Here is a 21,755-nt window from a genome sequence, read left to right as displayed (position 1 = left end):
ACACTCATTAGCATTAGCGGGGCCTCTCCGTGGGCGGGCGGGGGTGCTCCCGGCAGGTATGGCCTCACACAGGGGCCCCGCCTGCCGGGAAGGTAAACAAGGTCGCAGCTGAAGCTTGCCACAGTAAATGCTTTCTGGAACAAGGAAGGAGACAAATAGACCTGAATACAGTTGCGGGTCTAAAGACCCCTGAGCTGGGCTGCTCAAGAAGGCCCCCAGGGAACGCAGGAAGTGGGAGTCCAAGGCTTTCTCTTCCTCGCCCTCCTGGAGCTGAATGCTTCTGCGCTGTTTTGGGGGAGCAACCCAGGAATCCACATGGCTGCTTTTTGTGACCTTAAGACGGTGAAGGGCTGGTAAATCAAGGACATCAAATACAGGAATGTAATTCAGAAGTGAGTTTTGAGTCCTCAGGATCTCTGTTGTTAATACAATGTATTTCATTGTGGTTTAATATAATTTAATTTTTAGCATTGGCTGCATTTGACAACCAGTTTGCATACTTGCTGAAAATCTCAGAAAGGGTTCTAACAAAACAGTAGGAGCCAACTCCACTGCTCCTCAGATCGGAGGACAGGACCCAGAGACGCTCCTTGAAGTGATGTCACATCTGCTGGGCCTCCTGGGAGAGACCTTGAAGCTCCTGGTACCGTCCTAGGCTCCCAGGATCACAGCGGGCACAATGATGTCCAGCCCTCGACGGAGGTGACGGAGGTGATGGAGGTGACGCGGGAAGGGATGGTCTGGAGTATCTGCAGCTGGGGTTGCAGATGGGGCGTGTCTGCCGGACACCAGGCTGCCCCTCATGCTAGAGTTGCAAGCATTCCAGTTGTCACTGACCCTCCCTGTCCCGTGGTACGGCGCCAAGTCCAGCTCCATCCTGGCATTTGTTCGCTCTTTCTCCAGCTTCACACACATGTGTCTCTCCCCCACTCTGGAACCTCGGGAAGGACTCTGTTTTCTGGTATGTTCCCCATGGTTCTGCAGGAGTCAGCTCACTTCCACGGGTGGGTCAGGTCCTTCCCATCCGACAGTGCGGTGTGGCCAGCGTCCACCTGCTCTGGCCTTGGGCCTATGCACCCTCACACGGACAGCGGGTGCCTTAGCCTCTGCCCACGGCTGTGGGGAGGTCGTGGAGCCGGCTCTCAGCCCCTCTCTCCTCCTTGCCCTCCCCTCTCTCCTCCTTGCCCTCCAAGCCCAGAAATAAGGAAGAAGATAAGGAAGACGGGGAGCCCCTACGCCTCGTGCAGTGTCTTGGGCAAAAGAAAGGTCTCTCTGGCTGCCACGGAAGCTTAACTTCCACGGGTTTTGGAGGAGGGAGAGGAGGGCTCTGAAGGGAAAATTGCCAAGCCAGCCAGTCCCACCTCCCGGGAACTGGCCAGACAGGAATAACCGAGAATCTGCTCTAGTTTGGAGCCACTGTTCTGAGAGGAGACCCTGTTGCAAACACAACCCAGGGTCTCCAAGCCTCTCCCCTGCCCCACTGTGCCCCCAGTACAGGCAGGAAACCCCAAGCGTCCCCGCTTTTCCGGCCACTTACCGATCTCCTCGTACCGCATCACCGTGCCCAGATTGGCATTCTCATCTAGGGAGGAAAGAGGGAAGGGAGAAGCATGAGGGGACTGGCTGCTCCCCAACACGCGGTGGGCCCAGGGGCCTCCTCAGGAGTGTGGGACGGGGGGGGCATGTGTGGGAGTAGGGGGTCATTGCCTCCCTGCACAGAGGGCATCTGAGTCCAGCGAATGGAGAGCAGGGAGCGTCTGTCTCCTCATGCTCCAGGGCCCGAATTCACAGTTCTGGGCCTTTAAGAATCGGACAGCTTCTCTGGGAAGCCGCTTACGCTTACGAGTGCTGAGCACCTTCTGTTTCTTTCTGTATTTTCGGGAAGTAGTCCACAAAAGCAGCGTCCTCTAAGCCTAGGCAGACAGCTCTTGAGAGTGAAGGAGGGGGCCCTCTCCCCTTAGGGGCTGCCTGGTTCAGAGAACGAGCACAACCGCACATGCTGGGTTGGCAGACACAGCAAGAGCCCGTGACAGATGACAGAGACAGAGGCTTTGACACGTGCTCTTAAGTGTGCAGTGCCAGTGTGGGGGTTCCCTGTGTGCACAGAACCACACAGCTGCCATCTTGGTCCCCTGTCTCCTCTCCTCCTCTGCCGCCCCTCTTAGTTCCTTTTGGAAAATGGGCAGATTTTTCAGAAATCTCAGAAATGGCAGAAGTCAGCCCCAAAGCATCAAAGAAATGAGGTCTAGACCTTCAGCTCTTCCGCAGAGTTGAATTGGGGGACCCTGAAATAGGCCCATCTGCACGGAGTCCTTGAGGGAACATCTAGAAACAGGGAATTAAGGAAGGAGTATGGGTGTTGGTAGCCTATCAGCAGGGGGACAGACACTGCCAGAGCCGGGAGGACCCGAGGGAGGATTCTGGGCCCCCGAAACCTCTTAGGTATGTGGCTTCATTCTGTGTGTGTGGGTGGGGCGGTGGGGGTAGGGGAATGCGCAGTCACTGCTGAGGTCTGACAGCCCCAGGCCACACACTCCGGGCTCCCGGGCTCCTGTAACTGCTTGGTCCTGCAAGCCTGGGGACATCCCTGTTTACTTGTGTTTTCTCTCCATCACTGCTCTATTAACAGTCATCCCACAGCAGGCGCTGGGAGGTGTTGACTGAATGAATGAATGCTCCCTTACCCACAAAGGTGAAGCGCTCCACGGGCGGGCGGACACAGCAGATCCGGCTTAGACTTTCTCCCACCTTCCCCAAGATCTTGGCTATGGGAGAGAGCAAGACAGGCAGGGACAGAGGGAGAGAACCACTCACAACTTACAGCCCAGCATTTGGGCCACTTAAACAAAAGGGTTGCACTGGAGGGGGCAGGGGTTGGGTAGTGGGAGGCAGGAGGGTAGAGAGAAAGAACAGAAATATGACAGCAAACATTCCTTCTCGTTCACAGTCCAAGGCACAAGCATTCTGAGCCATAGACTGGAATCTATTTTCTGCTCGTATTTATTATACTGTCAAAAAGTGGAAAGTATAGAAGAGGAAATATATAAAGATGAAAATAAAAAGCACCCATAATCCCATCCCTGGAGACAACCACCACTAAAGTTGGTATATTATTTCTTTTCCTCCATTTTAAAAAATATGCATTATGCAGGTATGTTTGCATACCATTAGTTGGCTCACATTCTGCATTTAAAAGACATATGGGCTATTTGCTTTTTTTCATTTTTTAATATGAGCCTTAGCCTTCATTTCTTCCCATGAAGTTGGACTTTATAATAATCAGACATCCTACTTTGGCTGAGAGGGATCTGATTTTTGATGACCTCTCTGGGCTCTAATCCAGGAAATTTTTCGAGCCCACCATGTAGCTGTATGAGAACAATGAAATTCTGGCTCTTCATGAACTATCCTGTATAGAACAAGCTAATAACCTGATAGCTTATGGTCTCAAGGCTTGAAAAGTAATACCAGGATCTGTCTCTTGCAATTGGTTGGTAAAAACTTTTGGAAAAAACATGGACCTTGGAATCAAATAGTCCTGAATATGAATTCTGACTCTTACTTTTGAGCTGTGTGACCTTAGGCTAATCACTCACCCTCTCTGATTTTTAGTTTTGTCCTTGTAAATGGGAACATAATATCTATATCACAGAATTACTGCATAAAATGCAAATCTGTGTAAAGCACTGAGCACTGCACAGGCATACAGGACTCGGTGTTGGGCAAATGTCGGAGTCCTTGCTCTCTGCCACTGAAGAGGTGGCCGAGAGTCTGGGCTTCCGAATGCAGATGCTAGTCCTGCTATGTCCTCGCCGTGTGACTTTGGGCGAGACCCTCAGCTCCCTTGGAAGAGGCAGAGAAAAATGCTGCCTTTTATATCTTTAATGCCAGGAAGGCAATTATAAATATAATTTATAGAAATTTATAACTATAAATATAAGAAAAAATGCACACCATCAACCCTGTCTCTGTCTCTCTCTCATTGTGACTGCTTCTCTCTGATGCTCTATTTTAAGGGCCAGAGCATCGGTGTCACCTTGTTAAAAATGCAAATATTCCTCCCCCTCCCAGACCTACTAAATCACATTCTGGGGAAGGGCCTGAAATCTGGATTTTAGCAAGCCCTCCAGTTGGTTCTGAAGTGCATGCTCCACGGCTCCACACCAGTGTCCCTACCTGCAGTGGGCTTGCTGGACACATTGCTGTTCTGGTAAATGGGCTGGGGGGTCTCATTTTGGGGCTGTCCGATCACAGGCGTCATGGAGGGTGTGTTGACATTGGAGAGGATACAGCCAGTCACCCGCTGGGGAAAGGGAGAGGTGCAAGGTCAGTGTCATTAGCCAAGGGACTTATGAAAAGAATTCCTCGTAATCTTCAAATGGTCATCTGTTCATCTATCACAGGGAGGCCCCTTGGAGCTGAGGTGGTGGCAGGGGCGGGTTCTAGACCAGCTGTGCCACGTGGCTCCACGCGGCCGGCAGGAGGCAGGACGGCGCTTGCTCAGGGCTGGAAAAGCATGGGATGCAGTGTTGCACTGACCCTGGTTCAAGCGTGAGCTCTGCCCCCTTCCGGCTGCATGACCTTGGATAATTACCTTCACTGGAACTTCAGCTCAGGAGTTTACCATGGACAAGGCCACGTGGCTGCTTTCTGGGTTGTGGTCGGATTACACACGCGAGTCTTTGGCAAAGCGTCTGCCTGTACAGCATGTGGCCCCTGGCTGCTGACGTTGTAACCTTCTGTGTGACGTGCGTACCTGCCCTCCCTGCCTGCTTCACGGGGCTCACATGAGGTCATGTCTGCAGAAGGGATGTGTACGCTTGGGAAAGGTCATACGACCCCCAGGCTCCATCGCCACCTGCCGCCTCTCCAGGCCAGAGATGCCAACGTCAGGGCCGAGGCCGAGAGAGGTGCCAGGTCGAGCAGGATGTGTGTGTGTGCAGGAAGAGCGGGCGGGGTGCTGGCCCTCTTGCGCCTGCTGGCCGGTGTGGATACACATGCCAGAGCCAAACGGAAATTCTATGTGTATGATCCATTGTGCTGTGTTATCTGGCCTGCTGCTTCCCCCTGGGGCCGCAGAAAGCACAGTGCTGATAAGGCTGCATTCTTCCCAGCTGACCCAGAAGCCACCCCCCTTCCCTGCCGCGGGTGGGAGAGCCCGTGACTGGGCAACAGAAAAACAAAGGATGGATTTTTCAATACGGTTAGCTCTCCCAGGGCCGTGGCTTCTGCAAGGTCCCTTCCCTGAAAGCCAGTATCCCATCCCCACACACCACTTTTTCTGGATCCCTGAGTCCCGCTGCCAGAGAACCCACAGCCACAGGGCTGCCGTGACCCTTGGAAGGCCCCTCTTCCCCACATGCAGAGAGCAGCCCTGAATCCTTCTGAGCCCTGGAAGGGCAGGCATTTGTTCTGTGGGGTGACCTGTCCCTTCTGTGATGTTCTTGACGCGATGAGGTCACAGAAGCAGCCAGCCACGTCTGGGAGCCAGCCGAGGCCGCTTCCACAGGCCCTTCTCAGCCTGCTTTGTGGGATTCTCCGCCCAGCGGTGGCTGGTGGAGTGGAAGGGGCAGCCTTTTTTATTATTTTTTATTATTATTTCACCTCCAGAAAAGAAAACGCCACATTCTCATTTAGTAACTAGTGAGTAGCTGAGGAATTGCTTCCTCCTGCGGCCTGCATCACGGGTCCCATGGGACTTGTTCTAGGTAGAGAAGAAAAGAGCTGGCCGCATGCCCCACTCTGCCCTCGTCAGCCCTCCATGGGCTCTCACGGTCTCAGAGGCCTTTCCAAGCACGGCCTTGGGTCACCCAGAAGCAAGCCCCGTTTCTGTCCCTCCAACAGGTCTGTCCTCCATGCCAGGAACACCAGCCTGATGGTAGAACAGAAGCGGAGGGGTGTTCCCTGCTCCCACTGCAGGCAGGGGCCCTTGGGACTCACATTCTCTACCGGCCTGTGCCCGTCACTGCAACGGCTGGGGCTCCTGGCTGAGCTGCTCTGGCCCAGACTCCTGCCTCTGGGCATGAGTAACAGAGGGAGCGCTGGGGAGGCCCAGGCATTTAGAAGCAGAACAGCGGCCAGGCTTCGTGGCTGGTCTGGGCAGGGCTCAGGCATGTCTGCAGGGTCCCGGATTCCTCCTTTCCATCACGGACCCTGAGGCCCTGTGAGATCAGAAGGCGCACAGGCCCCCGGCTGACCCCTAGCTGACATGCAGTGTGAGAAATAAACTGACGTGAAGTCACTAAGGTTTTAGGGATGTTTGTTACCACAGCAGATCTTAACCTATCCTGACGGATACAGTAAGCCGGGATGGGATGCCTTTATTACTGCTGTTGTTGAGACCAGCACAGGGAGCAAGTGAGAGCCACCCTATGGCAGGGTCCTTTCAAGGGGACCAGGAAAGACTCAGGATGTGTGTGAAGGATTCTGAAAACAGAAAGAAGGGAGGCACGTTGTCTTCAGTTCCAAGGGGGCAAACCTAGCAGATGAAGCAACAGCCAGCTAGAGCCCTCCCTCTTCCTCTTCCCCTTCCCCTTCCTCTTGACTCCCTGGCTGGTCAGGAGCCCTGAACTCCAACTCTATTAAAATCAAGCACAGCTGCAGTTGGTGGAGTGTGATGCTGACAGCCCTCCAAGGAGCGGATTCTGACACCCACCAGCAGAAAACACAGATGGGTGGAGGCGCTCCCCATGTCAGAACAACGCCATCCAGACTGCCAATTGCGGCTGATGAGGGCACCGTGACAGGGTCAGTGGCGGTGAACAGGACCCACTGCCTCTTGTCTTGGGCTGTCAGGTTTCTTGCTGTGGATGGCACTGCTCTTCGTGCCACCACTGTGGAAATTGATGGGTTGGTGTTGCTCTGGGAAGGGCGCTTTCCGCACACTCTGGCGGTGCTGCTGGCTGGTGTGGCACTGGTTATAACCCAGCAAGCAGCTCTTCAGTCGCGACCACCTGGGCACAAGCCACGGGCTCCCATCTGTGTTCACTAAGCAATGGCTGGGTGTCCTCAGATAGGTTGGCTTCCCTCTCTGGGCTTCCTTTTATCCACTCATAAAACAAGGACCAGAACACTGTCTGCCTTGAAACTCATGAGAGTGAACAAAGGGACAGTGACTGGCAGGGGTGAGGTGCCTCAGCCACAGCTCCCTGTGCTGGAGTAAGGAGACCAGCAGGTCCCAAACAGATGGGGCAGGAGACCTGGCTGCTTGTACCTCCCCCTCAGCGCTCCTTGGTGCTCCTGCCTTCCTTGGCCAGGTCTCCTTCCCTCTTCACTTTTGGAAGTCTTTCCTTAATCCCACCCTGGATTTGCTGTCAGAAGATGAAGACCACCCGAGTCATATGGAGCAGGGGGAGCCAGGCAGGGGGCAGCCTCCAGTACGACGCGGGTTCCTAATTGGCTGCCCTCCCTCCTGCTGCTTGGGGCCTGGTCTCGCACACAGCTGGCTGAGAGGCAGGAAACTGAACCAGGTCAGTAGGCCAGCAGCACCCGTACCAAGCCCGCCTGGTTTCGGGGGCCTCCCGCCCCTCTGCCGTGGCCCCGCTCACCTTCATGAGGTCCCGATGGTGCTCCAGCACGCTGCACGTGGTCTGCCAGGTGTCCTGATAGCACTCCCATGGGTCCACCCTAACATAACCAGAAAGAGGCTTCCCTTGGTTTCCATTCTCACACTCTTTCCTTGGTGGTTCCTTCCAGAGACTGCAGCTCAGGGAGCTTAGCAGAGCGGCTCATGCCTTGTCCTTAGATCCCAAATCAGATCAAACGTGGGCCTGAAACACCTTCCTACACCTCAGTTTCCCCCTCTGTAAAATGAGGGGAGTATGGGGCTTTGGGAAAGTGATGTTGTCTTTCGGTGCTTACTTTCCCCAGCTGTAAAATGACTACGTAACTCTCTTGTGGGGTTCTTAGGGCTCGATGAGTTTTAGAAACAAAGTGCTTAGTAGAGAGTCTCGCTCTTGTGCTTCCCCACAAGATGGAAATTCTCCTCTGGGCCCTCTAGGATTGGGAGAAGGGTTAAAAGCCAGGCCCTCATTGTGAGGTGGCTGCAGGTATCTGGATTGAGGGATCTGCCCCTGTCTGCCTCCCTGTGCAGTGGGGGGCCTTGTGGGCATGGGGGGGGCTGCCAGTCAGGCTGACGGGCACGGCCGCGCATGCTGGTCAACCCCTCCTGTCCACGAGGACTTGAAACAAGGCGGGGAAGGGCTAGCCCAGACCGATGCAGCGCTCAGGCTTAATTGCCAACTTAATGAGCTGCTAAATTGGGAGATTTCTCAGACGTTTTCTTAGCAGTTGAGCGTTCCCTGCCCACCTCCCACCGTGCACACACACCTAAGCTTCCCAGAGGTAAGATCTCACTGACTGAAAACCCTTGAGAGTCAGCCTGTGAGTCAGGCTCCCCGTATCCCTGACCACCACCCACCTGCCTGGAACATGCAGACTGGGCTAGGCAGGCTCCCCCAGGTCCAGGGGCCCGGCCCCCATCTCTAGGGCTACCTGAGCTTCCCTAGTGACCTCCACTCTGGGAATTCTGACCTTGCCCAAGTGCCTGAGCCATGCAGAGCAGGCAGGAGGCGCTGGGTAACTACTCATTGAATGAATGAAGCCATTCTTTCCGAATCTTCCAGTCACATCCGAGCAGGAACAACCCCCTGCCCTGTGTCTTCCGCACTGGACCCCATTTTGCCCAGGAGGTCCTGAGCCACAGTGTTACAAGGCCTTGTTTCTATCCCTGACATGACCATGGATATGCTGTTCATGCTCAAACCCCTTGACTTCTCTGGGCCTGTTGCTCACCAGGGAAAAGGCAGCTGTGTCTACCTGTATCTTAGGGAGATGAGAAAGGCTACAAAGGGCAAGTGTTGCTCACACAAGACACTGCTCACAACGGGCAGGGCAGAGGATCACCATTTAATTATCATTGTCGCCTCCCTTCACTGCGCTCCTTCCCGCCCACCCCATCTCTCTTCCTCAGTGTGAGGCCAGCTGCCCTTCACTTCCCTCCTTTCATGGAAACCTCTAGGTGCTGCTTATTTTTCAGTGGGGGGAAATTACAGTATAAACGGTGTGCCATTATTTTTTTAAAACGCCATTTTCTCATGCAAATTATAACTGTAGGAACTTTGGGGAGCATAATTAGTGGAAGCTCGCCTTAATTACACTGCAAGCTCTGTGCAAAACGGTGTCTGCCATCTTAGTGAGGATGGTGCCGGAGGCTGAGGGCAAGGCAGTGAGCGCCCCAGGGCAGCCCCTCTGTCCCCTGTCAGCGTGGAGCCCCAGGCAGCCTGAGTTCGGGAATGGGAAATAAGGAAGGCCAGGGAACATTCCCTAAAAGGAAGTGCGAGTTCACAGGAAGTAACTGGGGAGGAAAGTGGAGAGGCATTTCGGATTTCCTGGCCGTGCCTCACCCCAAATCCAACGGTGCTCCAGGAATACCCCCGGATCCAAAAGCCACAGAGCAGGAGAAACACTGAAGCTTCCCTCTTCAGTCTGCTGGCCCCGTGGCCCGGTTACAAAATAAAGCTGTCAGCTGGGCCACCTCCGAAGGTCTGCACAATTATTGCCTGCAGGTGACTAACATCCCTTCCGGCCTCCCCACCCCTGTGGATGGATCCAGGCGGCCGAGGGGACTCCTCCTCTTCCTCCACTGTGCAGCCCCGGTGAGTCCCAGGCCCCCACCTGCGGCAATGGCCCGGCCAGCCCTACCTGATCCAATCGGAGTTCTGGACGGCCAGCTGACACATGATGAGGCGGTGCCGGCTCGACACAAGGCCCTGGGGAGCGACAGAGCAGTGAGCGACAGAGCAGTGAGCGGGAGGCTCGCCGCGCCCCCCACAGCCTCCCCGAGACCCCACCGCAAGCCGGCTCCTTATTCAAGGGCAGCCGTTTGTCTGTGGCGGCCGGGAATGAGGCTGTGGCCCTCGGTGTGTCCACCTGCCACACACACACACACACACACACACACACACACACACGGAGCGGCGGAGGGGAAAGAAAGGGACGGAGGGCGGCTATGTGCCACTTGCGACAGGGTCCGGAGGTGGGCCTCTCGGAGGAAGCAGCCAGCGCGTGCCCAGCAGAGACGAGACTTAACCCTGCAAACGGTGCTTTGTCTGGAGGCTCAAGGAGCCCACCAACGAATGGGTCGCTGGGGAAGGAGGGGGGTTGGACATGCGGGGAGGGCTCCTAGATGGTCCCTTTCGTGCGGCAGGGAGGGAGCGGCAAGGAAAGGAATTTAAATCTGATCGTAAGGGGCATAGGCCTTTTCCTCCTAAAATCCGGGAAAGATCCGACACGGGCCGCCAGGGTGGCATCCGCGCCCAGTCCCGCTTGGCCCGCGGCGGGTGTGCCAGGTCCGCTGCTAACGAGCGCCGACGGCCTGGCGCTGCCCGCGATCGCGGTCACGGTCACGGCCGCGGCCCCGGGCAGCTGTTCCTCCCAGCTGCTGACCGTGCGTGCTCCAGAGCCGGGAGCAGGACGCCCGCTATCGGGCATTTTGTGTTTCCGGGAAGGGTCGCCGTGGGGCAGCTGCGTGCCCGAGGAGCCGTCCGGTCAGAAAGGGAGGGTAAAGGAGCAGAGAGGCAAAGGACGAACTCACCTGTTTTCCATAGGAGTCGTGGACAGGAGACACAATCCCACCAATCACAATAAACCTTCCAGTTTTGTGCAGATAATCCCTGGCTCTTTCTAATTAAGAGAAGAAAACCACACATTATAAAGAGGAAAGATGTGGATTAAAGGTGATCGTTGAAATCAATAGGTTGGGCCCTGCAAGGCTTAGTGCCTTACGGCCTTCTCACCATTTACATGGAAAGTGCCAACATTCAAAGTTATGTTGGTGAGGCAAAAGGTGATGGGAGTCTGGCCCCCAAAGCAAAAGGATTTAGAACTCCAGGGGATTAATCCAGTTTAAAAGGTTCTCTGCTGGACAAGTCAGTAATTTAGGGACTTAGAACCAGCACCTCACTAAAAGCCATTTGAGGGACAGACTGGAATTCAGCCCATGATCACTTGCAGAGATTCCAAAATGGAGGAGTTAGTTAAAAGGAAGAACAAGAGGAAGAAGCAGCAGCCGCCACCTTCTCAGAAGAGAAGAACCACCGAAACAAATTGCAAAGGCCTTCTACATAATTAGGGAGAATTAACAGGAAAGCCATCATTATAGCTGATTGAGAAAAGTTCAGCCACAGAAAACCCTTTTTTCTTTTGGAAGGAATTTGTGAGGCTGCTTTTTCAAATTTACCAGACAAGCCCAACTTCATTTCCAGGAGAAAATTCAGAAAACTACGAAGGGGATGAAAATTTTGGTTCTCACTTCCAAGGGGGCTCAGTGTGCAAACCCAACAGAGACTGAGCTGGTACCACTGAGGAAACGCGGGGCGATTCTGTTTTGTAGGTGAGGGATTCTGCTCGTGAAGAGGGTCTCGGGTGGCCAGGCTGGCTGTGTAGCTTACAAGCAAGTTCCCAGGATTTCCGTGCTGGCTCTCTTAATTTTTAAAAATAATTCTCATCACATTTGCCTTTTTCTTTTTTTTTCTTTCAAAGTGAAATCTCTTCGTTTCTTACAAAAATAATTAATAGACTTTATTTTTGAGCACAGTTTTGGATTTAAAGAACGATGGAGCAGATAGTACACAGAGTTCTATATACTCAGCCCCCACCTTCCTATCTCCCCCCCAACACTGTTTTCCCTATTACTAATATCTTGCATTTGTGTGGTTCATTTGTTACACTCGATGAGTCCATACTGACACCTTAGTATTGATTAACTATAGGCCACAGTTCCCACGAAGACACCCTGTGTTGTACAATCTGTGGGTTTTGATGAATGCGTCCTGCCACGTATGCACCATTGCAGTCGCACTGAGAACAGTTTCCCCGCACTCAAAATCCACTGTGCAACCCCTGTTCATCCCTCTCCCCGGCTACAGCCGCTGGTAACCACAGAACTCTCTACGATTTCTCTAATTTTGCCTTTTCCAAAACACCAAGTCAGTTGGGATCATGCACTACGTGGTGTCTTCAGACTGACTTCTTCCACCTAGCCGTATGCATTTAAGGCTCCTCCGTGTAGCTCTATGGCATGATAACACATTTTTTAAATTGCTGAAGAATATTCCATTGTCTGGATGTATCACAATTTCTCTATCCATTTGTGCCACTTGTTTAACCATTTACCGATTGAAGGACATCTTGGTTGCTTCCAGTGTTCACTGATTACAAATCAAACTGAGATAACATTCATGTGCAGGTTTTTGCATGGACATAGTTTGCAACTTGGTCGTGTAAACGTCTAGGAGCGCAGGGGCTGAATCAGAAGGTGAGAGTACCTTTGCTTTTGGAAGAAACTGCCGAAGTGGCTTCCAACATGATCGTTCCATTTTGCATTCCCACAAGCAACAAATGAGTGTTCCTGTTGCTCGCATCCTCGCTAGCACGGGGTATTGTCAGGTTTTTTGGGTTTTACCCATTCTAATAAGGTGGTGTCACCTCTGCTTTTTTTGATGAGTGATATTGCTTTACTTATTTACAAGAAGTCTTATTTTGAGGACAAGGACAAATTGAAGGCCTTGTAAAACACTTTTGATATTAGGATGAGCTCCATACCTCCCCTCTCTTCTCCTGGCCCTTCATACCCCAGTCTTGGTTGAGATCATTCACATCTGGCCCTCAGCTGTCAGGGTCTCTGCTGCAGTAAATCTGTTTCTTTACTGACAGATCTAATGAGAGGTGAGTTCTACAGCTGTGGCTTTCAATGTTGTTGGAGTTCAATCCACAGTAAGAAACACATTTCATATCCTGACACAGTACATACCTACGTATATGTATAATTAACTGAAACAAATGTATTAAAATACCCTTAACTACAGCAAAGAAGCCCCACCCCCACCCCATCCTCTAAAACCTGACCTCTGTTTACGCTTTGCACACCCATGCTTTTCATTGGAAGCTCCCTTCTACCTCGCCTCTACCTTGGTCCAGCATGCCTGCTCTGTCCAATGTTTACCATGGCCGGACTTGGCTCTGCGAGCCCCCTGTGCTTCCAGTTCAAGAGACCTGGCCGGGAAATGGTCTCTGAAAGTTTATGCCCTCAGTCCTCTTCTGCACTGAGTTCTTCAAAGCCAGAGATTTTGCTCTAAGTTGGAGGTCCCCAACTCAGAGCTAAAGGAGATGTGCAGTGAACATGCATGTGAGACAAGCTCGATGTAAAATGATTTGCATTCAAACAACCTTGACCGGACACATTGCCAGTTGAAACACTGCTGCCTTAAGAAAACGAAGCTGTGATCCAAATGTGGTTCAGTCTGTCACCCGTGCTGAACACTTCTTGGGTTCTTAAGCACCTGCATAGTGACTCTGTAATTGACCAATGGATGCTTAACACATGCTCACCTGGAAGGCTCAGGTAGCTATTTACCCTACTCTTGACCTTCTAGAGTGTCCTTTCACTGGGCCATCTCAGGCCAGAGAGCCACCCACTCCATTCCTCAGACCACACTCCAGAAGTTCCAGAGGAAATACATTGCTTCAAAGAACCTCATCGCCTTAGAAAATGTTACCCTTTGCTTCTGGCCAAGGTGAGGGGCCTCTTCTCCTGGCAATGCTCCAAGGTTCACTGTCTCACAAAGAGGCAATTTCTTTCTTTTTTTTTTTTTAAGATTTTATTTATTTATTTGAGAGAAAGAGAGAGCAAGAGTGGGGGTGAAGCAAGGGGCAGAGGGAGAGGGAGAAGCAGACTCCCCGCTGAGCAGGGAGCCCGACACAGGGCTCGATCCCAGGACCTCGAGATCATGACCTAAGTTGAAGGCGGACGCTTAACCGACTGAGCCACCCAGGTGCCCCACAAGAGGCAATTTCTGAAAGGGATAACTCTAAACCTATACCCTAAAAGAGGATATTTGATCTGAAGTAGTTAAACCCAGAAGAAGCATGATTGTGATGATGTAATCAAATCAATTCAGTTGTTGAGCACGAAATACCACGATGGATCCTAGAGGAGTAAGAGGATAAAGACGGCTTTATTTATTATTCTCCAAAGGTTCACCGTAATGGAGAAACAGAAAGCTATCCTGACAGATCTAACGAGAGGTGAGTTCTATAGCTGTGGCTTTCAATGTTATTGGAGTTCAACCCACAGTAAGAAACACATTTTATATCCTGACACAGTACATACCTACGTATATATATAATTAACTGAAACAAATGTATTAAAATACCCTTAACTACAGCAATGCACACTGATATTTTCCACGTATTCTATTCTGGGAATCATACGTTTAAATAAAAAGCTGGTCAACACCTACCACTGTGCGGAGGAAAAGGGACAGGAGAGATTAATTTTGCCTTTCCAAAGAGCACTGACCAACTGGTTTAGTCTTACCCATTGTGTTGGTCTATAGGTCTGCAGGCCTGGTAGGGGTGAGGGTGAGGGAGGGGTACTATGGACTGAGCAAGTTGGAATTGAACTTCAGAGGGCCTGAAAGCCAGGCCAAGGACTATGACCTTTATGCCAGAGATCACTGTTTGGTCAACATGCATTCCGTGAACCACTTACACTAGAATCACCAGGAGGAAGTTCTTAAAATGCAGATTCCTAGGTCTCAGTCCAGAATTACTGAGTCAAAACCTCTGGGGTTGGGACTTAAGAGTCTCCATTTTCAATTAGTGTCCCTGGGTGAGTCTTCTCTTCTCTGAAGTTTGAGAACCCTAGACATACATAGAAAACGACTATAAAGTTAAGAATTGTAGGCAATAGAGAACCACTGAAGGCTGTTAAACAGGGAAGTGACATGCTCTGAGCCAGGAAAAAAAAATTCACAGAAGGGATAGTGAAGGTGGTGAAAAATCCTATCTTAAGTAAGGTGCGAAATTGGGGTCAGGTACTAAGGGATGGAGGAGAGAGAGGATTCATCGAAACTTCCCAGGGAATGTCCAGGGACCACAAAAAAGTAGGCTTTCCTTCTCTCTTCAGACAGTTTTGTTTGCTTCTCTTCTGAGGCTTTGCAGTTGGGTGTGTCAATGCACGTGTCGTCAGTCGTTTAGACTGTACCTGGGATTATAGTAATAGTACTAGGTTTTCACTGGTTGCCTGATTATCCTCTAACTTGAATGTGATGCCCAGCAAAAGAGAACGGGCACCCAGCTAAACAAAAGTGGCCAGAAACAGCTATGATTATTCTCTTCCTTGTGTCCCAAAGAGATTCTAAATGACTGAAATGTCTGCCCAATGACATCTAACTCAGGAAGCGTGGTTTTGTGGAAACAACACTGAACTTAGAATCAGGAGACGCCTAGATCTTGGTTAAGTCACTTCGTTTCTCTGAGCCTTAAGTTTCCATACCTGTAAAATGCCTTCTTTGCAAGGTTGCTATGAGAATCGAATCAAATTCTGACCATAAAAGTGCGTAACGCCCACGTGGTTTCACTGGGGGATTCCCCTAAGCATTTAAAGGAGAATTAAAACTAAAGCTACAAATGGAGCTAATGTAAAACATGGTGATTGTAGTTGATAACTGAAATGATTCTAACCCCCAATTCCAATGAGCGCACGCGCAAATGCGTGCGTGTGTGTCTTTGTATTTCCCACACCATGAAGCAATTCTCAGATGCTAGCAGGTATCCTACAATCCAACTAAATTCTGACACTATCTACCTAGAGATAGTACCAGCTCCCACAGGTGAAAGATTCGGTCCTACAAGACCACCTCCTCCCCTTTAGTTGCCAAATTGCAAGGCTAGGTTGTTACCTATACTTCTGACCAACTGGCTAGAAGTCAGGGGTTCCCATGGCCACTTCCGTGGGTTTGATTAATTTGCAACAGCTGCTCACAGATCTCAGGAAGTTCATTTACTCCCTAGATTACTGATTTATTACAGAGGATATTAAAGACTACAAATCAACAGCCAGATGAAGAGATAGGGCAGGGTCCCAAACAAGAAGCCTCTGCCTTTGGGGAGTTTGGGGACTCATGGAATTTGGGACCCAGCATGAAGGTGTGTGGAACCATTCTGGTTCCCCAAACCGGAAGCTCTCTGAATGTCCTCCTTTTGGGGTTTTTATGGAGGCTTCATTATCTGGGCATAATTGATTAACTCATTGGCCATTGGTGACTGATGCAACCTCCAGCCCTCTCACCTCCCCAGAAATCAGGAGGTGGAGATGAAATTTCCAACCCTCTATTTATAGTTGGTTCCCCTGGTCACCAGCCTCCATCCATCCTCAGGTGGTTTCCAAAAGTCACTTCATTAACATAAACCTCATTGTGGGGGAGAGGGCTTAGTTATGAATAACAAGACACCCATTTCACCTTTATGGCTCTGAACCATTTTCAGGAACTGAGAAAAAGAGACCAAATATTATAACAAGATGCTCTTCTTGCTCAGGGAATTTCAAAGGTTTTAGAAGCTGTGGGCCAGGAACTGTGGATGAAGATAAGAATATATGTTTTTTATAAATCACAATCTTGCCATAACATTGTATTCTATAACTGAACTTTGCTAAGAGCGTAGAATTAAAATGTTCTCACCAAAAAAAAAAAAAAAAAACAAAAAACTATGTGAAGTGACAGATACGTTAATGAACTGGATAGGTAGAGTCCTTTCACAATGTATATGTTTATCAAATCACCATGATGCACACTTTAAATATCCTACATTTTACATGTCAGTTATATCCAGGTAAAGCTGACATTTAAAAAAATGGAAAAATTCTAGGGTCTCTTGCAGAAAATAGAAGAAAAGGGAACATTTTCCAATTTATTTCACGGAGCCAGTATTACCCTGATACAAAAACCAGGCAAAGAGACTACAAAACATGCAAAAACCATTAGCAAAATATTAGCAAATAGAATCCAGCTAAACATAGAAAGAATAATACACCATGACCAACTGGCATGTACTCCAAGGATCTAAGGCTGTTTCAATGTCTGAAAAATCATTTAATGTGATCCCCCATATCAACAATCTAAAGAAGAAAATTCACATGATTGTATCAATTGATACAGAGGAAGCAGTTGACAAAATTCAACATCGATTCATGATAAAAAACTCCGAAAACGAGAAGTAGAAGGGAACTTCTCAACATAAGGAACATCCTTAAAAACCTATAGCAAATATCATACTTAATGGCAAAAGACAGAATGCTTTCTCCCTTAGATCAGGAACAACACAAGGACATCTGCTCTCACCACTGCTGTTCAACATAATACTTGACGTTTTAAGCTAGCTCATAAGGCAAGAAAAAGTAAAGGCATAGAGATCAAAAAGATTTAAAAAAAATCTCTATTTGCATTAAAGTCTACTTAGAAATCCCAAGAAATCTACAAGGGAATTCCTAGTATTAATAAGTGAATTCAAAGGGTGCCTGGGTGGCTCAGTCAGTTAAGCGTCTGTCTCTTGGTTTCAGCTCAGGTCATGATTTCATGGGTCATGATCTCATGGGTGGTGAGACTGAGCCTCCTGTAAGGGGGGTTCTGAACTCGGTGGGGAGTCTGCTTGAAGATTCTCTTCCTCTGCCCCTCCCCCATTCTCTCGCTCTCTCTCAAATAAATAAATAAATCCTTAAAGAAAATAAGTCAGTTCAGTAAGATCATAAGATACAAGATCAACATAAGAAAATTAATTGTATCTTTTTAAAGATTTTATTTATATATTTGAGACAGAGAGCACGAGCAGGGGGGAGAGGAGAAGCAGACTCCCCGCTGAGCAGGGAGCCTGATGTGGAACTCGATCCCAGGACCCCCATCGTATGACCTGAGCTGACACCGAAGGCAGGCACTTAACTGACTGAGCCACCCAGGCGCCCCAAATCAATTGTATTTTTATGTGCTAGCAACAGACACTTGGACACTGAAATTAAAAATACAAGACCACTTATAACGACTCAGAAAAAATGAAATACTTAGGTATAAATATAATAAAACATACACAGAATTTGTATGCTAGAAACTACAACATGATGATAAAAAGAAATCAAGGAAGACGTAAATAAATGTAGAGACACACCATGAATTAGAAGACATAACACAGGAAGATATTAATGATCTCCAAACCCATATATAAGTTTAATGCACTTCCTATCAAAACTGCAGCAAGACTTTTTTGGTATAAATACAGACAAACTAATTCTAAGAGTTATATAGAAGGAAACAGAATAGTTAAAACCTTTTTTAAAAAATAAGAAAGTGGGGAATCAATCTATCCAGATTTCAGCCTTTTTATATAGCTATAGTAATCAAGACTGTGAGGTATTGGCAGAGAGGCAGACACATAAATCAATGAAACAGAACAGAGCCTAGAAATAGCCCCACATACATATGTTCAACTGCATTTTGACAAAGGTGCAAAAATAATTCAATAAAGGAAGGATAGTCATTTCAACAAATGGCGCTGGAGAAAAAATAAAAAAAAATCCATAGACAAAAAGAAACAACAATAAAAAAACCTAAGTCAACCTAAATCTCTTACCCTATAGAAATTAACTCAAAATGGATCATAGATTTAAATTATGTAAAATATGAACTTTTAGATGAAACTATGGCAGAAAATCTTTGGGTGCAGGACTTGGCGAAGGCTTCGATATGACACTAAAAACACGATGCACAAAAGAAAAAACCCAGTAACTGAACTTTCACAAAATTTAAAACTTCTGCTCTTTGAAAGACCCTGTTAAGCCGATGAAAAAACGAGTTATTGACGGGGTGAAAATACCTTCGATCCACATATCGGAGGCCTCATATCTGGAATATAAAAAAGACCCTCAAAGCTCAATGGTAAAAAAGGACCCTAAGGATCCAATTAGAAAATGGGCAAAAGACAGGAAGAGACGGTCAGCAAAGAGGACAAAAAACGATGGCACATAATCTCAGGAAATGAGGTTCAGTAGCGCTAAGCATCAGGGAATTGTAAGTTAAGACCACGAGGAGCCATCTCTAATTCACCAATCAGAATGGCTAAGAGAAAAAATAATGACTATACCAGTAGCTGACAAGGGTGTGCAGAAACTGGATTTCTCCTACACTGCTGGTGGAAATGTCGAACGGCCAGCTACTCTGAAAAAGAGTTTGGCAGTTTCTTAAAAAACTAAACATACGTTTTTATCATCTAACCCAGCAATGGTACTCCCGGGCGTTTTTCCAAGAGAAATAAAAACAGGTCTACATAAAAACCTGTACATGATTATTCATATCAGCTTTATTTGTAGTATTCAAATACAGGAAATAAATGAAATGTCCTGCAATAGGTAACTTGTTAGACAAACAGTGGTATATCCATACGGTGGAATACTACTACTCAGCAATAAAAAGGAACAAACTAACAATTCAGACAACAATCAGGATGGATCTCCAGATCATCTTGCTGTGTGAAAACCAATCTCAAAAGATTAAATGCTGTATGATTCTGTTCACATGACCTTCTCAGCAATGAGACAGATGAGTGTTGGCCAAGCCTTAGGGATCGGCCTGGGGTCAGGGCAGGGAAGTGGCCTGACTCCAAAGCTGTCGCTCCAGGGAGATCTTTGCAGTGAGAGACGAGTTCTGTAGTTCATCGTGTTACATGAATCTCCACATGTGATAAAATGGCTCATAACTATCCACCCACTTCAAACCAATGTCAATTTCCTCACTTTCATATGGTACTGTAGATACATAAAACGTAACCGGTAGGGGAAACTGGGTTAAGTTAGGCTCATGGAATTCTCTGTACTATCTTCGCAACTTCCTATGAATCTATCATTATTTCAAAATAAAATGTTGTTAAAAAGTGTACAGTAAACTACAGAACACTGCACAACTGTAAGGTGGGAGTGCACATATCCAGGCAAATGAGAAGCAGACTCGTGGGGCTGGGATGCTTCTGGAACTTCTGGAATCTCTGCTCATCCTTTCTGTTTTTGTTGCTGTCTGGATTCCAAGATTTGGTGCTGTTACGGCTTGGAAGGATTGTCCGAAGCAGTGTTTCTCAAACTTTTCTGTGCGTGTGAGTCGTCTGGGGATCTTGTTAGAATGCAGATTCTGATTCAGTGGTCTGGGTGGGGCCTGAGATCAGGACCAGGATTAGGTGAGAGAGGTAGGATCAGGACCAGGATTAGGTGAGAGAGGTAGGATCCTTCAAGTGCAGGGTCAGATCCTGTCTTCATTTTAAAATTATTTTATTTTGTTCACCATAGATTTTTTGCATTAATTTTGCCTTTTTAAAAAATGTTATTTATCTCCATTACCGAGTCTAGTGGTGCTCCCTTAAATTTTGCACCAGAGGGAGCATCCCCTTTGGCCTCACACCACTCCCAGCACCGCCTAACTTTCTAACCAGCTCCCAAATGAGACCAGTGCTGCTGGTCTGTAGATTGTATTTTGAACAGCAAAGGACTAAAGACAGGTGGGGCAGCCCCTGCAACATTAGGAGCTCTCTTCCCTCCCCAGCGCCATCACCATGATGAGGGCATTTCTGGACATTGGCAGTCCACTGGCAGAGCTGGCTAGAGCTCTGGAACTTAATTTCATGCCAAGCTTCCCAAGATGTGGTCTATTTTTGTCCCTCAGCTCTGCCCCAGGAACAGAGCCAAATCCCTCTAACATTTTACACTCAGGTCCAACCTGTCCTCCATCTGGTCTACCCTCCTTGCTCCAGTGCTCCCAAAGGAGAGGCCCAAGGTCATCGGTGGCATTGCTGTGTCCTGCCTTCAACACCCTGAGGATCCACTGGGTCTCACAACTCATTCCAGGCCACTTTGAACCAAGTAAATCTCCGCTCCTGACAGCCTGTGCTAGACCCCCCAGCCAAGAACGGACACAATACAGATGATTCGTCCATTAATAATAATTCATGAGACCGATGTGTCTCGACTGCCTCCTGGCTACTCAGTGAAACCAGCTGATGTGTGTAATCTACTCTCCTCTTCCAGAGAGTTAATGGAGGAAACACTGTGGTCAGGGCATCGATACTAACTCAATTCTCCTTTCCAGCTGCAATTAGAAATGACCCTTTCTGAGTTGTGTTCACAGGTGGAGCTGCCTGAAGTTTCCTTGTTTGTGAATTTCACAAAGGTGATCTGGATTTGTAAACATTCTAAATGTTAGAATGTTTTTAAGTTTAAATTCTAGAATGTTTATTGGGCAATAAAGGAAGGACCCGAGCAGGGTTATTCCTGCCCAGGGGTTGAAAATGGTTTTTCTTTTAAAGGAACCATCCCTGTGGCCTACCACACTGAACTCTGGGCATTCCTTAACAAAAATTTAGTGAGTATTTACTAAGTTCAAGGCTCTGTGCCAGGTGCTGTGGGGGACAGACAGAAGTAAAAGACACAGTCCGCACTTTCAAGGATCTTGGGTTTTTGATACAGGGGCATATCGCGCTCTGCTTAGATAATAGATACAAAGGTGAACAGCAGCAACATTAAGTGATATAGGACTTCCGGGGGGAGGGAGCTATCCCAATGGGATAGGGTGGCCTGGGAAGTTTCCTAGAACATAGGACACTTGAGCTGGGTCCTGAGAGCAGTGAAGAGGAAGGTGTACTCACTGTGTCTTTTTATTTTTCTGTTTTCTGGGGCTCCAACATCTGGGGCCTTGCTGACCCTGGAGGGGCCAGCCCTCCCAGGGTTAGCCAGTTCCTAGAGATGGTAAATAGCTCACCCTTGAGCACGCCTTTGAAATGCAAACTAACCAACTCAGAGCCATACCCCCCAGGCCCCCTCAGTGTGGCTCTCATGGTCAGGGCCACTATCCAGCCACCCTAATCACCCCGGGGCCAGGTACCAG

At 48.7% G+C, this 21,755-nt stretch overlaps 1 protein-coding gene across 5 annotated transcripts in view; it reads right to left on the bottom strand.

Annotated features, from left to right (window-relative positions):
* NMNAT2 (nicotinamide nucleotide adenylyltransferase 2) overlaps positions 1–21,755 on the bottom strand; it is a 180,869-nt gene that overhangs the window by 23,425 nt on the left and 135,689 nt on the right. For 4 of the 5 annotated variants that reach the window (XM_034666813.1, XM_034666810.1, XM_019804490.2 and 1 more), the window contains 6 exons: positions 10,595–10,683; positions 9,703–9,770; positions 7,548–7,626; positions 4,177–4,303; positions 2,685–2,765; positions 1,538–1,582 (listed from right to left, as the gene is read on the bottom strand). In XM_034666813.1, coding sequence (XP_034522704.1) covers positions 1,538–1,582; positions 2,685–2,765; positions 4,177–4,303; positions 7,548–7,626; positions 9,703–9,770; positions 10,595–10,683 — 489 coding nt within the window. The remainder of the gene's footprint in view (positions 1–1,537; positions 1,583–2,684; positions 2,766–4,176; positions 4,304–7,547; positions 7,627–9,702; positions 9,771–10,594; positions 10,684–21,755) is intronic. The other variant, XM_034666814.1, reaches the window with a different exon arrangement.

Source organism: Ailuropoda melanoleuca, chromosome 8, assembly GCF_002007445.2.
Source record: "Ailuropoda melanoleuca isolate Jingjing chromosome 8, ASM200744v2, whole genome shotgun sequence".
In the NCBI taxonomy this organism is placed as follows: domain Eukaryota; kingdom Metazoa; phylum Chordata; class Mammalia; order Carnivora; family Ursidae; genus Ailuropoda; species Ailuropoda melanoleuca.
The sequence above is the reverse complement of the archived record's forward strand: the minus strand, read 5'-3'. Positions and strand labels throughout refer to the sequence as shown.